This window comes from Cupressus sempervirens, chromosome 2 (genome assembly GCF_028749045.1).
Source record: "Cupressus sempervirens isolate cs-2001-9-10 chromosome 2, ASM2874904v1, whole genome shotgun sequence".
NCBI classification, from domain to species: Eukaryota; Viridiplantae; Streptophyta; class Pinopsida; order Cupressales; family Cupressaceae; genus Cupressus; species Cupressus sempervirens.
The window spans coordinates 683,058,769-683,086,648 of NC_143119.1; the positions used below are offsets into that span (position 1 = coordinate 683,058,769).

At 37.8% G+C, this 27,880-nt stretch overlaps 2 protein-coding genes across 2 annotated transcripts in view; both read right to left on the reverse strand.

Annotated features, from left to right (window-relative positions):
- The window catches only part of LOC149575205 (uncharacterized), a 60,612-nt gene that overhangs the window by 22,738 nt on the left and 9,994 nt on the right, over window positions 1–27,880 (reverse strand). The gene's annotated exons all lie outside the window — the stretch shown is intronic.
- LOC149575206 (uncharacterized) lies at window positions 7,120–7,720 on the reverse strand. Its single transcript, XM_089812184.1, has 2 exons — window positions 7,562–7,720; window positions 7,120–7,439 (listed from the first exon to the last, which is right to left on the reverse strand). The coding sequence occupies exons 1-2, from the start codon at window positions 7,702–7,704 to the stop codon at window positions 7,187–7,189; spliced, it is 396 nt and encodes a 131-aa protein (XP_089668310.1). The 5' UTR covers window positions 7,705–7,720; the 3' UTR covers window positions 7,120–7,186.

Consider the following 27,880-nt stretch of genomic DNA (forward strand, 5'->3'; position numbering starts at 1 on the left):
ATCTTCCCTATGTCCTTCAATGCATTGTTCAAGGAATGCACACAACAAGAGGTCCAAAATATGTGCCTATAAGCACCCTCTATCATCAAACCTGTTGATTTGCACACAGGTGCAGAATCTGTGATAACTTGTACAACATTAGAGGGCCCAATCTCCTCTATGGCATCTCGCAAAATCGTGAACTGAAAATTTGCATCCTTCTTCTTTCCTGAGCAATCTATGGCTCTCAAAAAATAAGAGCCAGCAAGGGATGTGACAATGATATTGATGAGTGGCCAATGTCTAACATCGGTCCACCCATCCATCACAATAGAGCAGCCTGTCCTAACCCAAGTGCGTCATATCCTCAAATAATAAAGCAACCTTTGAGTACTCTTCATCTAGGATAGTGGTCTGTAGCTTATGCTCACTAGGGGGCACAAATGAGGAATTCATGCTCATAATATCTTTCACCATTTGTTTATAATAAGTGGAACGGGCTGCATTATATGGGATACCATTAGCAACAAAAAATCTACTAATGGATGCCTCACACTTCTCTTTTGCCTGTGCATTAAACATACTTTTCACCGAGCCCTTCTCACTACTACTTATCTTTATCTTCCCTCTAGACCCACTAGGGCTGCCACTAGTACCAATGGCAGATGAAATATGCCTAGATGATTGTGAGGGAATGGATGGTGATGTCACTGTCAAATTTTGCCCCTCCATTTCAGCCTCTAAGTGCAATCTTTGACATTCTAATTTTTGTTCATCGGTTAGGTTAAGACAAGCTTTGACTCCTTGGCATGTAACACCTAAAAAATGTGACTTCACTCTTGTATAGCTGCCCCTAAAATCATCAAGACAAACATGACAATCCCACACCCTAGTCCCTCCTGAATTCTTTTTATCTTTTGGCCTAGGTGTGACATATTGGAGAAGAGGTTTTTTCCTATTGAAAGGACCCTTTGCAAAATTCTTCATAATGTCGGAAGGGCATTTAAACAAATCAGCTTTAGGATTGGGTTTTTGCCTAGTGTCACTACTAACAACATCAACCTCTACATTTTCTTCTTCACTACTACTACTTGTACTCCCATTGTTGCTCATTGTATTTAAATATGCAACTGAATAGATATATGAGCTGAAACAATGAAAAAATTTAAAAAAATCAAACTTTGCAAGCTACAAATTTATTTTAAAAATGATAGATAAAAGCACAAAGAGTTTTATACTTACTTGGTAGACAAAATAGAAGATCAAACCCTTGGTCAAGCTCTTGGAAGCAAAACTATTACCTCCTCTACTTGCAAAATGAAAACTTCAACCGGCTACAATATAAAATGAAAACCAAAGAATGGTTAAAACAATTTAAATGTGTTGAGTTATATACATTTTAGGGTTTTTGGAGGAGTGGGGCCCACTAGCCGACCAAAAACGACACAACAAATGTTTTTTTATGTTTTTTTTTAATGTTTTGAACTTGCAAAAAAGGGGGACAGCCGGCCGTACTCGGTATGGTCGGGAGATGGCTAGACGTCCCCTTTCCCTTTTGTCCCCCCCACGTCCCCAAGTTTTAGGAACGTCCCCTGCAAAAAAAGGGAATTTGGGGACGGCTGGGGGACGTCCCATACCCGTCCCCCCCGTCCCCAAAACGGGGGGTATTAGGCCGAGTACACGTCCCCGGGGAACATAGGTTTCAGTGCATTAGAGTTCGTGTGAAAACTGAAGTTGTTGCTTCAACTGAATGAAGTTGGTGCTTCGAGGAGGTTTGGTGCTCTTTGTGAGTTGGTGCTTACTTATGTAATCTGGGTTGGCGCCCATTTGTTAAATGAAAGCTAGTGATCTACCAAGGTTTTTACCCGACAAAGTTTTCCACGTGAAATTTGGTGTTCTCCTTATTGATGTTTGCTCTCTATTCTATATCTTTGCTTATGTGATTTCAAGTGTTCGAAATACAAATGCATACCTCCCTTTCCACTATTTTATGTGCGCTCTTCAATTGGTATCACAGCAACGTTCCTTTGGAAAAAGAGCATAAATGCTTGGAGGATGATCCTGACTGCACACATGGGTTCTCTTGAACATCATATTGATGAGGCAGGAGAAGTAATTTTTGAAGTGGAGCTAATTAGTGCTCTAAATGAAATCAAGGGACTTAGAAAGAAAAATCAAAACCTGAAGTTGCTGAGGTGGGAAGGGAATCAGATGAAAACCAAGACATCCCAAGCTTCAAAAGAAGAAATTATAAATTAGCTTAAGCTCAGGGAAGAAAACTATGACAGACACACAGCTGAAACTGCTTCACTTGGAAAGTTAGATAAATATTTGCCACATTTGAATCATGAGAAGATAAATCAGAAAAAAATCATGTCCTTGGACAAAGTCATTGACTCATAAAGATCTAATGATAGCACAAATGATTCACTATCAAAAATCAGAAATAGTGCTTTTAAAAGGCCTCCTATTGCAAGACAAGCACATATGACCAGGTTTAACAACTATTTCTTTTATTATTATCATTTCTCTTGCAATCATCTTGGACACAAGGGAATAAACTGTTGATTGTTTGGAAGAAATAATTTTAGACTTATGAGTAGGAACTATTTTGCTTCTTCAAGGAACTGCAATGTAATATGTTATAAATGCAATAACTTTGGTCACACTATAATGGTTTGTAGAAGTGGTGTGTCATGTCCCCCAGTCCAGTTTGAACCATGTTGTTAGAGTAAATAATTAATTATTAATTATTTATTCTATTTACTTAAGCTTATTTAGGTAAATGCATTTACTTAATATTTTGTATTTAATGCATGTAGTGCTTAGTTGTTGACAACACGGGAGTTTGTTCCCTTCTAGCATGTTCCACCTTTTGTGGATGTGTGCTGAGTTGTCATCCTTATCTTCTACCACCTTCCAGCTTATTTTACAAGCTTCCATGAGCTCTTTATATGAGGGCTCTCTCATTGTATTTTCATAAGACATTGTGCATATTGTAAATACATTTCTTCTTGTGTTTGCATATTTGTCTCTCATGTCCGTTTAGGGTTTTTCCCTTGCTCCATGCTCTTCCTCTCCTTGGCTTCTCTTTGACAGGTTTTCGTATGCAGGTGATCTTGGGCGTCTTCGGAGTTGGCTTTCATCAACTCCAACACATGTGAGCATCTCCTAGCCTATCAAACATTTCGATAGGCAATTAGGGAGCAGGTGAAAGGGATGAGTGGTTATGGATATCCATCGTGGGCTCTAGGTTGGCACATGGTGTCTTGCCTAATCTTTGACAATTTCGACAAAGTGTGTTATCATGTTCGGAGTTGGCATATCTGTAACTCTTGCCTGTCCAAAAGACATTACTCTCTCCCTCTCTCTGTGGATTCTTCCTCCTCCATCTTGCATGTCATCCTTGAGTAATGGATCCTTTTTAGTTTGGACGGGAGTGTTATGACGAGGGTGGATGGAGAAAAGATGATATGGAAAATCTGTAAGAAGAAAACAATTTTCATAGCAAAGCAATTGTGATCATAGCGATTCTCAAGACGGAGGATGATACCCCTCCGGTCTCATATACTGGACAGCACCACGAGGCCTAGGAGCACCCACTCGAACCATAGACAGGCCTTTAATGCTAGTTTTGTTGAACATCATGATGAGGCTGAGGTTGTTAATGTTGGAGTTGTACAAGACATTCCAGATGATGTCATGGCTATATATGCTAAATGGGATTTGTTTCCAAACAATGTTAAGGCAATCTTAAGCATTGTTCAGTACATGGGACAATGAAGGGAACTAGTAGAGGACGAAAAGATAGGAGACCAAGGGCCCCAAACAGGGATCTAAAACATGCTATGCAAAAACTCACCATACCAATTTTTAAATGACAGCAATAAAACTACAGCCGAGGCGTAGATACATAAGTTGGATACATTTCTTACTCTCGAACCATTGTCTGAAACTAAAACAATCAAGTTTGCTACTATGCATTTAGATGGGCCCGTTTATGATTGGTGGCATCATGCCTTGGTCTCTCAAGATCATGGCACGATTAATTCTTATGAGTTCAGTAACAAGCTGATAAAAAGATTTGATAGGAAGGATATAGAAGTTTATTATAGGAACTTAGCTCAACTAAAGCATAGAAATGCTTTGGACACCTATATTGATGAATTCCAATGGATATCCATCATGGTCCCCAACATGACTGAAAGCGGGAAGGTGGTGTTGTTTGTGGAAGGTTTGAGTGAGACGTTCAAGGGATTTATCTACTCTACAGGATGCAATCAAGATGGCACTTGATTTGGATGGCTCATTTTCAAAGGTTCAGCATCCAAAAATGCCTTTTAAGCCGTGTTAGACTAGCACAGCAGTGTTGGGGGTCATTGGGACGAGTTTTGGGTGCAAGAAAAATTAGGGCCTCGATTTGGGGACTGCAAGGTGTGGTGGCCAAGGGGGGAGAGGGGGTTGCATAGTATATATCTATGTTCCCCCAAGTTTCCAGTGCGGGGGACAATGGGCGATGGCGGGACGGATTTCTGGAACGGCAAATTTTTTTGGCAATTTTGGGGAGGGGGGGGACGGCAAACAGGGACGGCTATATATATATATATATATATATATATATATATATATATAGAAAAATTTTAAAATATACATTGAAATTTGTAAATATACATGTCATTCATATGAAACTAAGCACAAAGCACGTCATTTAAACATTATAGAACCATAACATACAACATTTGAATGCCATCTACGAAATAATATCTGATTTTACTATTTTAGTACCCAATTGTCAAAATGCATATGCCATGTCCCCAATTTCTACCCTTCCTTAGTGACAACATTTCTAGCAAGGTTGGTCTATTATCTGGTTCCCATAGGCTAGCAGAGCGTAGAGGGAACCAACCTAGGGGCTTTGAGAGTCATGCATGAGCTTCCCAAGTAGTTTGGAGCAGTAGACAACAGTTTCCTACAATTTAGGAGGGATTCCTAATTTGTAGGGATTGACTAGGAGTGTTCTAGGAGGCATTTGGAGACCTCGGCGAACGTTTTGGAGACTTAAAGTGCATCTCCTATTTTTTAGGAGGCATTCCTATTTTTTAGGAGGAACTCCCAGTTCAGTGACAATTCTCTCAGAGGTGCACACAGTAGGGGAGAGTCATTGGGACTCAATTTTGGTTGATTGGGGTTGTCTCCTACTTTTTAGGAGCATCCCTAGATTTTAGGGATGGACTGCCAGTTGACTCATCTTGTCCGGCATCAGTCACAGACAGGTGACAAGGTTAGATTCATGTTTGATTGGTCATTTTGGGCCTTTTGGGACCATTTGGGAAATATTTTAATATATTTAAATATTTCCTAAGTTGGTGATTAAATAAATTAAAATAAGGGTAATAATATAACCATTTTGGAGTAATAAGGGGATTCTGGCTTCAGTTGATCAGGTAAACCTATGTGTTATAGCTCGTTGGAAAGGTCTCGAATTATTATACATGATTTTTACTATTTGTAGACTTTTTGGTGCCTTCAGTTATGGAATTTTAATAAAGTAATGTTTTTCCTATAGCATGGACGACTTTAATTGGGAAAATGTTATTTTATTATATTTTATTTAAAGGGCAAAGTGTAGTTTCCCTTTAGGGTTTGATTTACAGTTGGAAGGGGATATAAGGAGATGAAGACCTAATTTCTTTTTTTTTTTGCATATTGAAAAACTTGTTTTTGTGAATTGGCTCTGAGAGAGTAATTCTTCATCTGGGATGCAAACCCCAAGTTCTGGATTGGCTAGGACGTAGCCCTTAACAGTTATTGGCATTGGATTCTTCAGACAGTGTGTGTTGCTATCAGGGATAGAGTACGCCATTCTTTATTGTGGATTCAGGTTGCAGATTTATGGTTTCAATGTTGCAAATTGATTCTTTCAGCTGGGACGTGATCCTTGCAATCTTAGGGCTGTCATTTGCAACAGGTACACCCCACATGGAATATAGGGAATGCTTGTATTCAACCTTAGATGTATCCTTGATTCATGTTCATTATTCACCATCCAATTTGGCATCATTGTTGGATGTAAGCTCTTTGGAACTGCATTGGATTTATTATTTGGCTTTATAAATCAAAAATCTGCCTAGTACGATTTATAGCAATTCTGATTTGGCTCTATGCTCTTATTTATTTTCAGTCTCCTTTCATGTTTATTGTTCATTATTCATTACTATTGTGAAAACTATCAAAAAACACAAAACAAAAAAAAACCTTCTGCAACTTCTGTCTATTCTCAAAGACCATCAAAGAAATCACAGGAAAATATAGTTTATTAATTTAAAAACTACAGCAGATCGGCAAGAGCATTCATCAGGGATCTTTCAGCATATCAATACAATATTAGAGAACATTGAACAATGAACATTAAGTTATTAACAATTGTCAATATCATAAGACTCATAATGATAAGCATGATAAATTTGAAAATCAAAATCAAAATATGCCCAAAGCTATAGGCCCAAAGGGTAGAGGGTTGTCATAAAGTAATAAGTATCATATTATCAATGTATCATAATCATGTTCATGTTCAAAATAAAAAGCAAAACATAGAAAATGAAGCAGACTGCTGCTCCTATTCTGCCTCTACTGCCATGGCATTAAAATCATAGTCCTCCTCACTGTCATCCTCCATAGGAAGCGTAGTCTCATTTAATGGAACCCCAACCAGTCCTGGTGCTGTGTCATCCTCATCTATTTGGGCCACATCTTCAGGCTCAACATCCCATCGCAAAGCTGGTGTCTGCCTATACTCTAGAGTCTGACGATTGGCAAGTCGAAGAGCATGATGCACTGTCACTAGCTTCTCCGCTCTTTTAGAGGTAAGTCTATTCCTCTTGATAGAGTGGATATATGAATATGTGGACCAATTCCTCTCTGCAACTAAGGAAGTAGCAACCTGCGAAAGGAGGCGACTGGCAAGTATCTTTAACTCAAGTGTATCTCTCCCATGCCAGGTCCACCATCCAATAGGATCCCTCTGTGCCAAAACAACTCTATCCAACCTTGTTTGTGGCTTACCCAAGTTTGGGCCACGAAGGTTGGTGAAGTCAAGTCACTGTGCACGAAGAGTAGAGGCATCTTGAGCTGAATACATCTTATCAATTACTCTTGTGAAGCCATCCAAAACCTCAGGATCATCACATGGGAGGCTCCTTCCACCCAACTATGCATACCATTTGGGATTTAGAGCAAAGGTTGCCATATGAAGCAAGGTATTCATCATGTTCCACCTCCGCGTCACAATAGGCCTAATATGCTCCTCATAAAAGCTCAATGTAGGATCCTTTGCCACAACAATTCTCTTCATCTTACCCAACATGTTGTCAATAGTCTCATAGATCTCTCCCAAACTAGGAGCATCAGTATCAGCATATCTAATGACATCAACAATGGGTGCTATGATAGAGCAAATATATCTGCAAGATCAAGATGCCAACAAAAATAAAAATCAGAATTAGAATTTTAAGAATTTTAAGATTATTAGTAGGAAAATCAGCAAGCAAAAGACTAATAGTAAATTTAAAAATCAACAACTTACTTCATTGTAGACCACCAACTCTCATCAAGGATCTTTTGCCTCACCGCTTTTCCTCTAGAGGACTTAGAATGAGACCATCGTCCCCACTCTGGATTCACCACCATCAATTGAAGGGCCTCATACACCTCAATCATCCTCTCCATCAAGATTAAATATGTGCAATACCTATAGCAACAATTAAAAATTAAAAATTTAAACTTAAACATTAATGATTAAATTTAAAGCTAAAAGCATCACATCTGATGTAAATAAACTTATAAATAATTTTTTTAAATAACTTAAAGTTAAAACAAATTAAAAGTAAACTATAATTAAAATTGACATACCTTGTCTCGGCTGGTTTGAGGAACTCATTCTTAGAGGACCTGAATAGAGCAAGTGAAGTGTGGTGGTGGCTAATAAACATTTGCACTTCTCTAGCTTCTAGCACCGCTTGTTTCACCCATTCAATCTTCTCTATGTCCTTCAATGCATTATTCAAGGAATGAACACAACAAGGGGTCCAAAATATGTGCCTATAAGCACCCTCTATCATCAAACCAGCTAATTTGCACACAGGTGCAAAATCTGTGATAACCTGTACAACATTAGAGGGCTCAATCTCCTCTATGGCATCTCCCAAAATGGTGAATTGAAATTCTACATCCTTCTTCTTTCCTGAGCAATCTATGGCTCTCAAAAAATAAGAGCCAGTAGGGGATGTGACAATGATATTGATGAGTGGCCAATGTCTAACATCGGTCCACCCATCCATCACAATAGAGCAGCCTGTCCTAACCCAACTGCATCTCATATCCTCAAATAACAAAGCAACCTTTGAGTACTCTTCATCTAGGATAGCGGTTCGTAGCTTATGCTCACCGAGGGGTACAAATAAGGAATTCATACTCAAAATATCTTTCACCATTGGCATTTGTTTATAATAAGTGGAGCAGGCTGCATTATATGGGCTCCCATTAGCAACAAAGAATCTACCAATGGATGCCTCACACTTCGCCTTTGCCTGTGCATTAAACATACTTTTCACCGAGCCCTTCTCACCACTACTCATCTTTCTCTTCCCTCTGGACCCACTAGGGTTGCCACTAGTACCAATGGCGGATGAAATATGCCTAGATGATTGTGAGGGAATGGATGGTGATGTCACTGTCAAATTTTGTCCCTCCATTTCAGCCCCTAAGTGCAATCTTTGGCATTCTAATTTTTGTTCATCAGTTATGTTAGGACAAGCTTTGACTCCTTGGCATGAAACACCTAAAAAATGTGACTTCACTCTTGTATAGCTGCCCCTAAAATCATCAAGACAAACATGACAATCCCACACCCTAGTCCCTCTCGAATTCTTTTTATTTTTTGGCCGAGGTGTGACATATTGGTGAAGAGGTTTTTTCCTATTGAAAAGACCCTTTGCAAAATTGTTCATAATGGCGGAAAGACATTTAAACAAATCAGCTTTAGGATCGAGTTTTTGCCTAGTGTCACTACTAGCAACATCAACCTCTACATTTTCTTCTTCACTACTACTACTTGTACTCCCACTGCTGCTCATTGTGTTTAAATATGCAATTGAATAGATATATGAGCTTAAACAATGAAAAAAAAAAAAAAAAATCAGACTTTGCAAGCTGCAAATTTATTAAAAAAATGATAGATGGAAGCACAAAGAGTTTTATACTTACTTAGTGGACAAAATAGAAGATCAAACCCTTATTCAAGCTCTTGGAAGCAAAAAGATTACCTCCTCTACTTGCGAATTGAAAATTCCAGCCAACTGCAACATAAAATGAAAACCAAACAATTGTTAAAACAACTTAAATGTGTGGAATTATATACATTTTAGGGTTTTTGGAGGAGTGGCGCCCACTAGCCAACCAAGAGGGAGGCTTTAAAAGGTTTTTTTATGTTTTTTTTTTAAAGTAATGTGCATACAAAAAAGGGGGATGATTGATCGTACCCGGTACGATCAGGGGACGGCTAGACGTCCCCTTTCCGTTCTGGGTACGGCTGGTCGTCCCCTTTTTGTCCCCCCCGCGTCCCCAAGTTTCCAAAACGTCCCCTGAAAAAAAAGGTCATTTGGGGACGGCTGGGGGACGTCCCATACCTGTCCCCCCGTCCCCGAAACGTCGGGTTTTAGGCCAAGTACGCATCCCCGGGGAACATAGGTGTATATATATGACTGAAATGTTAATTATGAAATGATACTTCAATATAACATACCAAATATAGTTGAATATAGAAAATTAAAATGCGATTCACGAACCAGAAGTTCAAACTTGAAACTTGAAACTTCATAACCATTACCAATGACCATTGAACTTAGTAAAATGCTAAAACTTTTAAACATAATGATAATAATGATAATGATAAATGATAAATATAAACCACACATAGTACCATGTAAGTCAACCATTGACTATCAATTTATCAAATGACAAAGATGAAAGATTCACGATTCATTGTTCAAATATGAATATCAAAAATGAAATAGACCTCATGGGACGCACACCAAATTAGGGTTCCCTTGCTAAAAGAAACAGTTAAAAACAATTGCAAAAAATGTTTTTGTTTATTTTTACTTTTTAGCCAACATGTCGGTCGCACCTCACGCACACGCGAGCGTGCACACCCGCACCTCAAACACACCTACGTCCCCGCGTCCGCCCCGAGTGCTCCAATCAATGCGGCCTCGGTTTTTGCGTGGTGGGGGTAGTCGGGTGCGCAACGTACCCACACCAGAGACGTACGTGCGCCCGGTGCGTTGGGTTTTTGACCCAGGTGCACGCACCCGGGTGACACTACTTTTAAGTGACCCAAGACCATCCTAAAATCTTCAAATTAGAATAAGAGTAACCCACCTAAGAATGATTTTGAGTCAAGAAATGAGCTAAGGAGGAATTTATATTTTACATACAAGGAACCTTGGTCACTAGAGCATAGATGCCTCATAAAGGGTAAGGCTCACTATTCGGATGATGAAAATGATGGTAACAAGTTTGATGACAGTGATGAGGATGGTGTTCATGAGCAGCCCCAATTGGAGGAGGAGAAACAGGTTTCCACCCACAGTTGTTACCCTCTCAGGAGTTTGTACAAGTAGTCTTATTCAACTTAACGGAGTAGTCAAAGGGCACCAAATGTTTGCTTACTGGAGACAGGGGCAACACATAACTTCAATTGCACTAGTATAGCAACAAAACAAAAGTTGCAAATTAATGTTACTCCACATTTTGATGTCAAGGTTGTTGATGGAGATCTTAATTGATCAAGGATTGTTTCTCAGCATGAAGTTCACCTAGGTAGCTACACTCTCACAACAGATATTTATGTGATCGAGTTAGGTGGGATGGATGTTATTTTGGGTATGCAAATTGCTCCAAACACTTGGTAGATACACTATTGACCATGATCAGAAACAGATTGAGTTTGTGACAGGAGATCAGCAAAGTATTCTCAAAGCTATGATTGATAGGGGCCCAAGATCGTTTCAGCTCATAGGATAGAGTCCCTTTCGAGACATGAGAATATAGAGTGGGCAGCACATTGTTTTATCTCCACTAAGTCTGTTTCAAATGTAGGACAGCAGCATCATATCAATATTCAATTAGTGTTAGACAAGCACAAGGGAGTCTTTGGTGATATCCCTCCTGGGATACCTCCCGACCGTGAATTTGACCATCTGATAGAGCTGAAAGAGGGTGCCAAGCCAGTCACTACGACTCCTTATCATCACCTTAAAGACTATAAGGAGGAGATAGAGAGGACCATCCAAGAGGTGCTTGACATGGGGCACATCAGATCGAGCTCAAGCCCATTTGCTTCATCAGTGGTTTTGGTTAAGAAAAGGATGGGACTCTATGGATGTGCTCTAACTCTACAAAGCCATGAATAGGAGGGCTATTAAGAACAGGTATCCTATACCCCGTATTGATGAGTTGTTGGATGAGTTCCATAGGGCTGTCTACTTTTTGAAGATTGATCTTCGTTTCAAGTACCATCAGATTAAGATCCATGAGGAGGATGTACATAAGACTGCATTTAGATGTCACTATGGGCACTACAAGTGTTTGGTGGCGCCCTTGGACTCACCAACGTGCATGCTACATTTGAGTCATGCATGAACCATATATTTAATAAGCATTTGTGCAAGTTTGTGCTAGTATTCTTTGATGACATTCTGATTTTTAGCAGAACCTAAGAGGAGCATTTACAGCTTTTGGATGAGATTTTGAGTATCATCGAGCAGCATTCACTGTTTGCTAAAGGATCCAAATGTGAGTTTGAGTTAACGGACATCCTATAACTCGAACATTTTATTGGAGCTAATGGGTCAAAGTTCACCAAGAAAAGATACAGGCTATACTAGATTTTTCGTCACTAAAGAATGCGTCAAACTTGAGAGAATTCCTTGGATTGTGTTCTTATTATAGGAGATTTGCCAAGGGGTTCTCTCAACTTGTTGCACCACTCACAGACCTCACAAAGGCGAGTGCTTTCATGTGGTCTACAAATTTGGAGATGATATTTAATAGTGTCAAGCAAGTAATAAGTACATGCCCAATCCTAGCATTACCAGATTTCACTAAGCCATTTAATTTGGAGTTTGATGCCTCAAGTGACGGAATAGGGGCAATACTGATACAGGATAGCCATCCTATTGTATATGAGAGCAGGAAATTGAAAGATCGTGAAAAGTTGTATTCCACCTATGACAAGGAGATGCTAGCCATCGTGCTCTAGCTAAAGTCAAACAGTATTGGTGGGTGGACACTTTGTAGTATAGACTGATCATAACAGCTTGCACTCCTTGGCACAAAAGGAGCTAAATGAAAGTCAACAAAAGTGGATCGGCAAAATTCAGGCCTACAATTTTGATATTGAGTACATCAAGGGAAGGAACAACATAGTAGAAAATGCACTTTCCAGGAGACCAACTAGTGCTACTTGTCCGATGTCGTAAATCTCAGCTGAATGGATGTCTAAACTGCTAGTTGAGTACTCCAAGAATACCTTTGCATGTGAGGTAATCGATGGGAAAATTCAGGATGATAGATACAGGGTCATAGATGATATTATCTATTACAAAAACAAGATCTACTTGGTTCCAAGATCCAAACTTAAGGAGCAAATTATGCGAGTCATTCATGATAGTCTAGTAGTTGGTCACCCAAGATGCTTTAAGTCATATAGACAGATTAGGGAGTGTTTCTCACGGAAGGGCCTCAAGGATGATACTCTACAACATGTTAGGGCCTGTGTGACTTCAGAGCAGCCCTTGTCAGTTCCTGAGCATAAATGGGAGAGTATATACATGGAATTTATCACAGGGCTATCGAGGGTACAGGGCAAAGGCAGCATATTTTTGATAGTAGACCATTTGATAGCAAAGTGTGTTATCATGTTCGGGATTGGCATATTTGTAACACCTGCCTTTCCAGAAGACATTACTCTCCCTCTAGAGAATATGGAAGATCTGTAAGAAGAAAACAACTCAGTATACAGCAATTGCTATCTTAGCAATTCCCAAGACGAGGGACGATACCCCTCTAGTATCGCATACTAGACAGCACCCCAGTATGCAATTAGACAAACTCATTTCAAAGCTTGCGTATGCATTTCAGGTTGATTCTTGGCAACATTTATATAGGAGACACAGCAGAACCAGTAAAGGGAACTTCCATTTCACAAGTTAAAGGTAACACTGTCAGGCATTGTAATCTTCTAACATTTGAAGTATCCCTTGCTTGTGTTTGGTCTGAAGACACATAACAGGAAGAAGAGGCGCTGAGTAATCAAAATTGCAACAGAACATACTGGAACTGGCTGGCATTTGTCGAATTAAGGAGAAATTAGTTCTAGACGGCATCATGATTGGAGCAAGCCATCTAGGTGATCAAACTCTGCATGCACAGAGACCATCATTCCTAGAGCAGACCACTAGTAACAGTTCCAATACTGTGGTGGAAATTACTAGAGTTAGATGTTTGCATGGTAATTTGAATCAAAACTAAGAGTGAAGTGTGCTAAGGCAAGCTAACAGAAGGACCTTCAATCCCAATAGGTGCTTTTCCTGTATGATGCTATCCTCTCAGCAGTTCACTCTTGTTGAGTATGATTCATGCTTTTTCCAGATACAATCTTGCATATGAAAGTTTGCATTTGCTTTATAAACTGAATTAAAATAAGTGGAAGTTGTGTATTAATTATATATCCCTCTGTTATTGAAAATTCTAGTCTCAGTTTATAAATTAGAATATAGAATTTGTGCACAATCTAATTCTGCAGGAAAGAAAGAAGTATTTGTAATTGGATATTAAAATCCAAATAGGACCAGGTCAAGGTTATATTGACTGTGACAGCCAATTAGAAGTCTATCCATCTCAGTGATAACAACAGGTCAACATACAATCCATTACATGGTGTGGCAAACTTCTCAAGAAAAACAAGAAGGTTGAGAAATAGGACAAAGTAAAAGACGTTGCTAAGGTTTGGAAAAAGAAGAAAGACGTTTTAGTGGAGTCGTTGATTGAGCAAATAGCCTTTCATTCACAAAATGAAAAAGACAAATGATATACTAATAGTGGATGGTCTAGGCGTATGACTAGAGATAGGAGCAAGTTTCTCACTCCAAAGGACTAATGGAGGTATGGTGAAATTTGGCAATAATGCATCTGCAAAAGTCAAAAGTAAAGGTACACTTATTTTGGATGATGCTGAGAAGTAGGGAATTTTTAATAGGTAGAAGATATGAAACATAATCTATTAAGTGTGAGTCACATGTGTGATCAAGGGCACGGTTTAGTTTTCAATTCGAATTGTTGCGAAATCAGTAAAGAAGGTAAACATACTGCGGATGCAAGTGGGGCTGCTAACAATCTGTACATTCTTGATGATATCAATAACCAAAATTGTTGTTTGATTCAAGTAGATGAAGATTGGCTATGGCATAGGATGTTGGGGGTGATTTCACTTTATCCTTGAATTAAAGTTGACTCAACCGGAGTTTTCATTGTCATAGTTTATGAGCCCCATTTCAGTAATATAGGTTGGTATTAGTCCTTGATGTCAAATGTAATATCCCCATTTTTAACAGGTTCCTGCAGTTGGCCTGGTCAGTTCACCATCGCGACCCTCATGAGGTGACAATGGGATTTGAGGGTCTCAGTTGGGGTGTCATAGGCTTTCCAGCAGCCTATGGTGTGATTTGGCTCCATTTGAGAAACTTACATTTATAGTAAGTCAACTGTTGGTTCAAATGAGCTTAGTTGAGTTAGAGGAGTTGAGTGACGCTCTTAGTTTTTATTTTGGGCTTCTAGTTTGGGCTCCAAGAATCTTGGAGGGAGCATCTATTAATAGTAAGTCACCTTGTTAGATCCATTTATTGTCTTTCTTCATCAGCATCACTCTAGTGTTGTCAGATTTCGATTCTGATGCTTCTAGAAACCTACCATAGAAAATGAGTGGCTAGTGTGTTGCCAACAAAACAAGACCATGCAATTGTATCCTCTTATTCTATAGCCCCCTTAATTGTCTTGGCCTCTTTCGAATATCCACAAAGAGTGGCAAATTTTGTCCATTCAATACAAACAACGTGCATAAATAGACATGTGCAAGAGAGTGTTGAGCTACTCCCACAAGCAGTGAATAAGTCGTTGAATAAATTCAATTTAGAACTGTAATACTAGGTGTTTCTCTTGTATAGTAGTCTTCATTTGGCCAAGTTTATTGTTAATCCACTCATAAATCTCTCCTCTCCAAGGCTAGGCGCTTTTGTATCCCCACATCTAATAATTTTGAAGATTGGAGTGATGAATGCAAAAATGTATCTCACATCAGCCCACAAAATGTCACTCTTCACCACCTCCTCCACCTTTCTCCCATGCCATTTCCACTCTATTATCACGACCATTAATTGCAATTTCTTTTGCAACTCAAGCATCCTCTTCAAAAAGAAATGAAGTATGATACATATCTAGTCCGGAAAGGTTTCGAAAACTCCTTAGGAAGGACCTAAAGAGTGTAAAGAATGGTGGTTATCCATAAACATCTACATATCTCTAACATTGTAAACACCTCTTTGATCCATCTAAATTTGCTCATGTCCTTGAGTGCATTATTCTTTTAATTAACTAGCATTTCAAGTACTATATGTATAGTATATAGTATATAGAGGACCACCACCCTCCTTTTGTCCCCAAACTTAAGCCTCCATCCCCCCGTTATGATGTCTTGTTGTTCCCCTATCCTCAACAGGTGGTGAAACACTTGTAATATCTATCCATCCATCCATGATTATGGTACATCTAAAATAATACTATTGGAATATGATGAACTTGATTTTATTATTTTTTCCATAGCCTGAGTATAACAATAGGAGATAGCCATGTGGAATGGAATGGTATTAGAAAATAAAAAATTTCCATTGGCATCATTTGCCTTGGCCAAATTTTGCACATTATATAATTCTGCCACAATGTTTGCAACATCATTAGTGTTCATTCTATACTTCCCCTTAGACAATATTAGCCTTGAACTAGTTGGAAAAGTAGAGGAAGAATGCACTAGAACTCATTCATGTGAAGTAACCCTAGTACTAGTAGGAATAGAAGCCCCCAATGGCAAAGAAATATGTACATGACATACACCTAAACCTTTTCTTAACATAAAAAGGATGTGCATTAACTCTTGTAAAACTGCCTTGAAATTCAAGTTGTCTAGTCACTAATTGTCTTTAAGGTGAATGCACTAGCACTCATTCATGTGCAGTAACCCTAGTACTAGTATGAATAGGAGCCCCCAATGGGAAAGAAATATGTACATGAAATACACCTAAACCTTTTATTGTAACATGAAAAGGATGTGCATTACCTCTTTTAACACTACCTCGAAATTCAAGTTATCTAGTCACTAATTGTCTTTAAGGAAACTTAAAATGTTCATTGTCATATGAAGTTCCAAACATCCTTCAATCAACAACTACAACAATGTTGTGTAATCTGCTACTTGCACAATCCTAGAGGAAAAATGTTACTTATCTCTCACGACTCGTAAACAGGGGCAGCAAGTAAACCCATACTGAAACTTTTTAAATGATAAGACTGATCGACAAGTATTTTAAGTTTTGCAAATTATGAACACAAGGTATTTATATTGAAAATGAGAAAGGAGCTCTCCAACTTGTACGACAGCCAGACACCTATGTGCCTCGGCTTTTGTACCCTACTATGTGTTCTCTGCAACCTATTTACCTTTTATGCCCTAATTTTCATTGTTTTTACTGTTTTTGGCATATGTTTCCTCATTGTGGGTGTTCTTTGTTGAGTATCCTTTTTTGTGTCTTTGGGTGTCATTTGGGTTTCCCTGTGTGATTTTTTTCTCATACCCCATCCCACCATCATTCTCCCACCCTAGATCACTCGTGAGCAGTTTAGGATCTATAATTATGGAAGATGATGGAGGAGATGCGTCTGGAGATATGATGAAAGTTGATGAGGTCTGCAATATTGAGCATGATAAATCTAATGTCCCATCGAAGGAAGTTTTGGAGAAATTATCATATAAAGTTGTGGTGGAAGAGTCTTCTACTTCTTGCCCGTCAACTGCTTTCTTCTCTAGTAAATTTTACAAGGTTAATCAAGATGGAATTTGAAACGATGGACTCGAAGCCGCAACCAATGGAGATAGACTCGGGGATGGAGGCAAGTCTGACTCTGGTAGCGATGGAGGAAATGAGGAAGGTAAGATCCCACCCCATGAACTAAAGACCCTTTCACTTTCACCGAATGAGGATATGGTAAGAGCCATTAAGTCAGAGCAATCACGATTAAAAAATGTCACAGTTTTTTTTGCATGTTTAGATAAAGGATTCTTACCCTCTCGAAAAAAATTTGATGAATGGATGGTTAGTGTTTGGGATAAAAAACTTGGGATTCATGTGACTTTCAGTAGAATGGTTCAAAGAGAGCTATTTGTTGCTTTTGTCAAGACTCATAGCATACAAGAAAGAATACTTAATGAGAAATTTTGGAATGTGGGTAAATCTATTTTCAAAGCCTTCCCGTGGTCGCCGAATGGGAATGTAGAAGAAGTGTCTGCTAAGGCTTTACCAAATTGGGTAGAAATCGAGAACTTGAATGTGGAATTTTGGCCTTATCCATCAGCTGTTGAAGCCTATTGGCTCGATTCTGCAAATTGAACAATCCAAGACCACCCTCCCACATTTAGGAGCTAGGGTTTTGGTTGCTCTCAAACCTAGAATTATTTTCCTTGATAATATCTCTCTTAATATTGATGCTGAAGCCTTTTCATGGAAAATATCTCGTCTTGGTAATTTAGGTGCTTGTCTTCACTGTAAAAAGAATGGACATGCAAGAAAGGACTATCCAAAATTATTTAACCCCAAACTGCTAACTTTGAGGTTTCAAAAGATAGTGCTAATAAAGCTTCTACTTTTGAATCCGAGAATCCCTCGGCACCTTCCTCAAGGAAGGCTGAAATCTCTTCCAGGATAGAGAAGCCCGTAAATGTTGAGTCTAATAAAGATGTTAATGATAGTCTAGGAGAGGAGTTTGAGACTATTCTTAATCCCTTGTATGACATTGAGCTTACTCCTACTTGTGATCACATTTCTAATTCTAAGATCATCCCAAGTGGTTCTAACCAGTTAAAATCTATTATTTGCCCTAATGATTGTATCCCAGTTGTACCTCTAGTAGAAACCCCCACCAAACTTAATGCTCGGCAACTTGCTCTTAATTCTCTAGCTGAGAGGGCAGAGCTGGTTAAAAATGCCAATCACACTTTGACTAATAAGAGTATGCACTTGAATGGTTTGAAGTCTTCCAGGATGGAAATTTCTCTAGTTCAAATTAATAATGAGCTCCCCTTTGTTGACGTAACGAATAAAAGAAATAAGAAAAGAAAGGGTAATGATAATCGGATCTTAACCAACTCTAGTGGTTACAAAAGTAAATAGGGAGATATAACCAATTGTTTTAATAGATTGTATAACAATGGTAAGAATAACTCTAAAAACCATGAAAATGATCCACATCCATAGCTGCAATGTTAGGGGGTTGGAGATGAATGATAGGAAGTATATTGTCAGAAGATGGTGCAGTAATCTTAAATCAAAAGATTTTATTTATCTACAAGAAATTAAAGTTGTTGGGTTTCAAGCCCATACTATTTTTAAAATGCTATGGGGTCAAGCTACTACATTTTATTCCAATCATGAAAGAGGTAAGGGGGGAATTGCTAATAAATTGTGAATAGAGGTGTCTCTCCCTGTCATAGGGCCCTATGGATTGTATTTTCTAAAGATGCTCAGAGCTTTGGATTGTATAAATTTTATGCACCTAATGATTATAGAGACCGAGCTGAATTGTGGGAACAGGCTTCTGTATATGAGCAATGTTAGTATGCTAATAGAAACCAAATTTAAATAAAAGCTTCTACAAACTAAACAAAATTCATAAACTTCAAGATAGACTAAGATGAGCTCTCAATTGAAAATATGAGCCATTAATGGGCTCTCTCAATGAGAAGCTCTCTTGTTGAGTGGCTTTATCTAAATGGATAGGATGTATGCTCAATATGCTTCCAAAGGCTTCAATGGATGATTGTGGATTTTTGGTGTGGATAGATGGCTTTAGTATGGATTTGGCTCTCAAAATAGCATTATAACTTTACTTCATGGATTGTGTTATTTTGCAAAGGCGAAGGATCCAATTTATAGGCAAGAGGCTTGAGGGATCAAGGGCTAAGATGCAAGGATGGGAAAAAGCTCATGGAAGGCTCAAATTGCATGAGATGAGAGCACATGGATTGTGCTTCCTTATAGCCAATCAAGGAGTGACACATGTCACATGGTGAGAGGATGGAGGAAAGGGGAAGGATGAGTCAACAAAGGAGGCTCAAAGGATAAAATCTTCATAAAGACCCTCATAATGACTTGTAAGAGCAATAAAAGGGCTTGTAAGAGTCATTTATGACCTAGTGGACTTCATAAAATTTTATGGTTGAGATATTTTGAGGGTGATGAGAGCAATTTCGACTTGGACTTGATTAGGAAGGTTTTAAGCTTGTTTAGGCTTGTGCAAATGATTAGAGGATGGATTAGGATAGTTTAGGATTAGCTTAGGGATAGGCAAGTGGATGGCATTTAATGAGGGTGGGTGAAGGAGGAGATATTTGTTAACTTTGGCTTGGGTTAGTAATTCTTAACCCATGTTTAGGGAATGTGACAAGGTTAGGAGGGGATTAGGATTAGGTTTAAAGACATCTTCTAGAAGAGTCTAGACTTTGGATGAGGATAAAAACTTTCTAGAATAGTCTAGAATTTCCTAGGATGAGGATGAAGACTTTCTAGAAGAGTCTAGAACTTCTTAGGATGAGGATAAATTAGATTTTTAGGAAATAAATAAAGTTTTATTTATTTTAAGGGTTTGGGTTGAGGAGATATTTATTAAAACTTTTTTTAATAAACATGAGGATTAATATTTAATCTTAATTAAATATTTTGAGTTGGGATTAGGGGTAGGAAATGATGGGATTAGCCTTTAATCGAAATTAAAGAAGGATTAGAAGATTTTGGAAGAGGTTATTGGTCATAAGGAAATTGGCCAAGTTTTGGGCAAAAAATAAATTTTTTATTTATTTTAGGATTTTTGGTCAATTTATTAATTAAATAATTAATAAATAAGGAAATAATGATTAAATAAGATTTAAACATTTTTGGGAGGGATTCCTTAATTAAATATTTTTAATTAAGATAAAGGGATTTAATGGCATAAAAATTAATTAATTAATTAATTAAATATTTAATTAATAAATGATGATGTCATCAGGACTTTTTCAGAAAATAAAAATACTTTATTTTCTAAAGGTTTTTAGGTGTCTACAGCTTCAAGTAATTTTCCTAGCACCAGGTGGATTTTTATTGGTGATTTTAATATGGTGGAGCATAGGGAGGATTAAGCTGGAGGTAATTCTTTCAGTTGGAAAGGTAATGAACTATTCTTCTGGTACAAATTCAAAAGGAAATTTAATGTTTTAGATCCTCTTGAGGATAGGAAATCAGAATTTCAAGATATTTGGTATACATGGTGTAATAATCAAAAGGGATCTCAAAGGGTCTATTGTAGGTTGGATAGAGTTTATGCAAATTCTTCTCCTTTGTGGTTTGTCTCTGACCCTAGCCATTCACCTATCTCAATTACTCCGGCCTCTCTTTCTGACCATTCTCTTATCTCTGCAAGAATTGGGTTGCATGGTGATGCTCCAGGTGTTAGTGCTAAGATTATCAAGCCTTTTAAACTTAATCTTTCTCTCCTTAAAGATCAGGATACTCTTAATGCTATCAGGCAGGTCACTGAAATGGTTAAATTGGTTAGCGGTGTTATGTTACCTAGAGACATGTGGGAAGGACTAGTTGTTGCATGGCAAAAGATTTTTCAGATTATTGGTAAGAAAAAAAGTATGGATTTAAATGTTGAAGAAAATAGGACTCAGATCAAACTCAATCAGGTTAAGAAAGATTTGCAGGTCAGAATTCAAGGCTTGGATTTAGAAACTGAGTTGATTAAGACTAAGCACTCGTTAAGGAAGATTCAAACCTATAAGATTCAAGGGCAGAGAACCAGATCCAAATTGTATTGGAATATTAAAGGGGATAGGGGATCGAAGTATTTCTTCAACATCATTAAGGCAAATAATAAAAGAGAGCTTATTGAGCACATTAATGTTAATGGTGATAAATCATCGGATCCAAAGCTAATCCAGTCAGCTTTCTTTGATTACTATTCTCAACTCTTTTCATCTGAAATGGAGGATGCTAATTATGTGGCACTTGATAAATGTCTGCAACTGATTCCCAGAAAATTGTCAGAAGAAGATTGTTATAGAAAATTGTCAGAAACTTTTATAAAGCTAATATTGATTGGATTTCCAATGAGTTTTTAGCACTTTATGATGATTCTTTTAATAGAGGATCCCTAGGCAAAAACATTAATAAAGGCATGATCAAAGTGCTACCAAAGGCTGGTGACAGAGCTGAAGTTAAAAACTGGAGGCCAATTACATTGTTGAACATATCTTATAAGATTATTACTAAATTGTTGGCTAAAAGAATTGAGAGTTTGCTCAATAATTTCATTTCAGTTACACAAACAGGTTTCATTGAAGGTAGATATATTTTGGAACATCTAATTACTAGTTGGGAAGCAATGCATTGGGGTAAGGAGAGTAAGCAAAATGTGGCTATAGTTTTGCTTGATTTTGAAAAACTCTATGATAGAATTGAATGGCCTTTTGTTATTGGTATGTTACAGGCTTTTGGATTTCCTAAGTTTTTATGCAGTTGGGTTTAAGTGTTGATCAAAGATTCTTCCACAGCCATAGATGTGAATGGCAATCTCTCCAGCTCTATTCCTCTAGGGAGATCAATTAGACAAGGTTGTCCCATCGCCCCTGCCCTTTTTGTGATTGTTGCTAATGCCTTATTCTATGTGCTCAAAGAGCCCTCCCTTGGTCCTCCTGTGAAAGGTCTCCTTCTTCCTAACAATGATTCTCTGCTCATCTCTCAATTTGCTGATGACACTTCTTTGTTTTTGAAACTTGAGGAACTTAACTTTCATAATACCTTGGATAGAATTGAATTCTTTTGTTTAGCCTTTGGAGCTAAAATTGCTCCTCATAAATCTTCAGTCTTAGGGTGGTCGGACTCTCCTCCCAAGTGGGTTCTGTCGATGTCTTGGCAATGGAAAGAACCTAATGAGATTGTTAGATACCTTGGAATCCCTTTTTCTGTTAGTACTTCGATTAAAGCAATGTGGGAGTGGATCTTTGATAAAATTCAAAAGAAACATGTGAAATGGCAGACTCACTTTCTTTGGCAGGAAAAGTACAAGTTGTGCAGAAAGTTTTGCCTTCGCATAATCTTTATTTTGCTTCTACCTGGTTAATGAATAACCAGCAAATGGATAAAATTGAAAAAAAATTGAAAGATCTTTTGTGGTCTGATGAAAAGGGTAATAAAAAAAGACATTGTGTCAATTGGCAGTGGTGCTTTAAACCCAAACAATATGGTGGACTGGGTTTGAAGGATCTAAAAAGGCATGCCTCTGCTCTTGCTTCTAAATGAATTGTTAAGGCCGTCCATGGAAATGAGCCTTGGAAAGTTTTGATCAGAAATAACATTCAGTGTTCTATAGTTCCCAAAGGAAAAAATTGGAAGAACATTCCATTTTGTGATCTGCTTTCAGGAGAGTTTAAGATCAAGGTTTTTGGTTCCAATGTTTTTAATATTCTTTGGAAGGCTTGGACCCAGTCAAGGATATTCTTACTAGTTAGGAGTGCTGTTGGCTTTTCTCCATCCTTTGTTGTCACAGATAGATCAATTTGGTGGGGGTTATACTTAAATGGTAAACATTTGGCACTCACACAAAGCTGCTCAGCAAAACAATGGAATGTGATGGGAATCTCTTTAATTAGGGACTTAGTGATTGATAATCAGTTGGCTACATGGGATGATTTTAGAGTTAGATATGATATCCCACAAACTCAGAAAAAAACATATACTCTAATTTGCAAGGCACTTGGTTCAAGTAACTTCTCAAAAACTCTTGACTCGGATAGTTTTTTCAATCAATTGCTGTGGAAAGATGGTACAGTTTTTAATGAAATTTCAGTTAAGCAGTTATATTCTATGCTTGTTTCTGATCCTGAGATTTTTCAAAAAGTGATCCAAGGGTGGGGTTTGTGTTCTCCCTTTTCTGAAATGTCTTTCTTTTTCCAGTATTTGTGGCAGGCTAAAGTGGAACCCAAGAAAGTTTGTTTTAAATGGCTTATGTTGCTTAAAAAACTTGCCATAGGACTTAACCTAGAGTCTTTAGGTCTTTCTTCTGGCTGTTTTAAAATTTGTGACTCGGTTGAGTCGTTTGAGCATGTTTTCTTTCAATGTGATTTTGCTGTTATAATATGGTCAATTTTTTTTGGGCAATCCTATTGTTTGGAATTCAAAGCCAAGTCTCTCATGGAATGACATCTTAGCTAGATATGTTGAAGCTTTTGACTCTAAGCCTAACTCTTTTTTGTCTGCTCTTACTTGTGAAATTTTATGGTTCCTTTGGAAAGCAAGAAATGAAGAGGTTTTTCAGCAGAAGGATAGAGGACTTAACTCACACATTTTTTCATTATGTCACAGGTTTCACTATCTTTGGAAATCTCTATGGTTCAGTTCATGACACTGGTCAGGGATGGTATGTTAACTATTCAAAAGGATGTAATCAAGGCTTTCAAATACCTTGATAAATTTAAGGATATGATGAACTCGGAAGACATAAAACAAATTGTTAAGATGATGGAGGATCTACACATTTCTAATAGCACTCACCAATCTGCTGCAAAAGTTTCTATTGGTAAACAGGTTCAGCTGGCTAATGATAGTGATTTTGTTCTAGCAGGATGGAATGATGAGTTGTTTGATGTTTCTTTTCTTCAATCTCTGGCTTCTAATGATGGTTGGGGTCCGAATGTTAATTCTTAGTTTTTCATAGTTTGATATTAGGCAATTTTGATCAGCTTGTTTTATCGGAACAACTTTTCTCTAGTTCTGGTTTATCTGAATATCTCTGATACTGTTTTGAATAGCTGTTATGTGATACATATGGGCTGACTACCCTGTAAGTCATGCTTAGTTTTGATATGACAGTGCTTAAGTGGTTGTTGCTCAGGTAGTTTATGATGAACAGTTCAATATGAACCTGATGTATCCAGTTTTTAATCTATTCTAATATAAAATATAAGTTATTTAAATTTTCTATTTATTGGCAATTACAAGTATCATTGCTCTTATAAATTATTTATATATATACTCGTACTCGTACCCAAGGAAAAAAATTGTCATACCAATATAACGGGTTCAGATTCCCCTGCATGCACCCATACCTGAACTAATAACTAAGTCTCAAACTTGTAATGTTTCTAGTTGTGAGCAAGAGAAGTGTTTTTGAAGCCATTAGCACAAAGAAGCATAGATTGACTCTAAAGCATTTGAATAACCTTGTTTTTGTGTTATACAACCTTCAGTTGCATGAAAAGAAGGTGCAATGGCAGGGTTCACATGAAGTACTTAATCTTGATCACATTATCCATATTCAGATTGGATTGGTGAACTTGATGATGTTGGTGCGGATCCATTGTTAACCGATGATAACTTACCTGAATTGGAAAGGGAGGCAGTTGAATGGAAGCAGAAGTAGTCAACTGTCAGAGGCAAGTTTCTTAAACACACAGCTAAATCCTATCTCTATGGATGAGGCACATGCTAAGGCCCCTATTGAGTATATTGCAACTGTATCATCTACTACAGCAGTAACAAACTCTTTTGAGCTTTAGTTGTAGATTAAATTTATGATTTACAGTTTTCATTGAAACCAAAAAATGCAGTAAGTTCATATGTATTTAGAGTTTGAACTTGTTTTTGGTCTACAATATATATTAAACTGAAATGTTGATTTATATATGATGGAAATCAATAATATGTTTTACAAATTCAGCATGCTCTGCAAATTTAGTATAGATATATGTTTTCTAATAAAAAATTTAAATATATGTATTTTCAAATGTTCTAGTTATTGATGGGTTTTTCCTCAAGTTTTTATAAATTTTGGGCCTGCTGAGAATCTGAGATATTGCTCAAACCGAGTGTTTCTAGTGCAATTCAATCCAAGCAGCTGTCATTTATGTATTATGCTCTAGTGGCTGCCTTTAACTTTTTTCTTCTAGTGGCAGCCCTTAAACATTTGTCTTCGAGCACTTTGGAAAAAGGACTGCAGTGTCTTTTGTGTTTGCTGTTATGGTTGACTACAATTTATCTTTATTCATATCCTCTTACGAATTCCTCAATTATCAACAGTTTTAATCTCCTTTGTCCCGTAGTGGCTGCTCACAACTACATCTCTTTTAACTGCCTTATAAATTATTGATATTTCTGTCATGTTCCCAAATTTTAATGTTATGATTTAATTTAATTAATTAATTAACTGGTCCCAGAATTTAAATAATATAATAAAAGGACCTTTAATTAGTTACTTTAATTAATTAATATGGGGCTCAAGTTAATAATATTTGTATTTGTGGTTCCGATTAATTTAGTATATCTCGAACCCATTTTTATTTTAATTCTTTCCGTAGGTGATGCCGTCGGCTATCTTTGTAAACCCTCGAGAGTTCCTCCGAAGGGTATTTAAGCACAGCGTGCAGATAATAGTTGGCATACGATTTGGATTATTCCTTTGTACTGTGAATTCTTGTTGGAGTTCAGTATTGTTCGTCATTTCGGAAGTGAATGATCTTCCCTATTTGGCTATTCCAGTTTCGGTGGGATTCAACCCTCACCCTATTCCATCTCTATATTACTTGCTTGGATCTGGCAAATCCGCGCACCATCTTTGTTTGCAAATATAATTACTATTTGGGGATTAATTGCATATATACGCAATCTCTCTCTCTCTCTCTCTCTCTCTCTCTCTCTCTCTCTCTCTCTCTCTCTCTCTCATATGTACCAAGTTGTTTGTGTTCAATATATCATATACAATTCACTACGTGTTGGCATCACCAAATTTCATTACATATCTTTCGTCATTGGCAAACTCCCTCAAGCGTGTGAATCGTACAATTCCACTTTCTACACTCACCGTACAAACAACTCTTATCTACCATACGATCGCCATTCCAGCCTTGAAACCGTACGGCTACATCCTCTACATCCACCGCACACCTTCAGCCCCCCACTGTATTGCCTCTTTCCCACCACCGTACAGCCAATCAATCACAACCGTACGGCCCTTCCAATGACCTTCAACCCTCACTGTACGGCCTTTGCTCCACCACAAACCGTGCAATCCCTTTCTCATTGTGCATTGTCTTCTCCCACAATATCGTATGGCCTCCCTATTATACACAACACACTACCATACGGCAAACTTATCTTCCTAGAAGTGACACCAAGAACGGAACATTACAGAGCAATTGCCTTTGGGCCGAGATCCCCTTCGGGAAGTCATTGCCTTCAGGTCGAGATCCCCTTCGAGAAATCATGCCTTCAAGTCAAGATCCCCTTCGGACCGAGTCCCCCTTCAGATCAAGTTCCCCTTCGGGTTGAGATTCCCTTCAAACCGAGTTTCCCTTCGGGTCAAGATTCCTTTCGGACCAAGTTCCCCTTTGGATTGAGTTCCCCTTCAGGTCAAAATTCCCTTTGGACTGAGTTTCCCTTCGGAGTAAGTTCCCCTTCGAACCAAAACTCCCTTCAAATCAAGTTCCCCTTCAAATTGAGGTCCCCTTTGGATTGGGATTGCCTCCAAATAGAGATTCACTTCGGGTGAAGATTGCCACCAAACAAAGATCCCCTTCGGGTTGATATTGCATTCGGGTCATAATCGCCTTCAGGCCAAGTTCGCCTTCGGAACATTACAATTTCTAAATAATTTTAATTTAAGTTTTAATTTAAGGTGGTGGCATTAGATAAGAATTTATGAATCTGTCTCAACTACCAATCCCAAATTAGTCAAATGCTTTCTCTTTCTAATCATAACACTTGCCAAATCTCCATGGCTTATGCCACATTATTACACTACATCCCAAGACCCTCTAGGTACCACAATGATAACAGAGATTGGAGTTTGTAGTCACATATGATGACTTCAACCTGACCTGGGTTACCTTTGCAGGTACTGCAAGGAATCAAAATCCTCTTGCACCCATCCATGTGTTAGAACTAGTTGCTTTGCATTCTGTTTTAACTTTTAACCTTCTTAACCACTCTCTTATTGAGAATAACTGTCAACAGTTATTGCCAACCAGCATTGGATTCAACATCATCAAATGAAGACAGTATAATTTATTTGTTACAGTTGAACCAGATAGCTACTAAACTCACAATGAAGCCACTGACCTTTTTAATGAGACAACCAATGTGAACCAAACATCACAACTCTAACATAAAGAACACAACATGTCTTTTAAACTGGTTAAATATTAACTTATATACAATCCTAACTTAGCCATTAATTAATTTGTGTGTCTCTGGCATTGCTCTCATCCCCATTATAAATTTACACCCAAAATATTAATTGAACAATGAAGTGAATAAATAACTGAATGCAAGTTTACCACTAATTTGTAGAAAGTATCGGAAAGATTAGAAGATATAAACAATGAAACATAGATGAAGCACAGCCAAAATTTAAGTAGATTCAATCAGAGAGAATAATCAAATAAAGCACACAGAATTTGTATTTTATGATAATGATCATTTAATTC

Excerpts from the sequence above, each read along its gene's own strand:
- LOC149575206 (XM_089812184.1), bottom strand. The coding sequence starts at position 7,704 with ATGGAGAGGATGATTGAGGTGTATGAGGCCCTTCAATTGATGGTGGTG. Across the intron at positions 7,440-7,561 it reads AGTTGGTGGTCTACAATGAA|ATATATTTGCTCTATCATAG; the intron begins GTAAGTTGTTGA and ends TTGATCTTGCAG.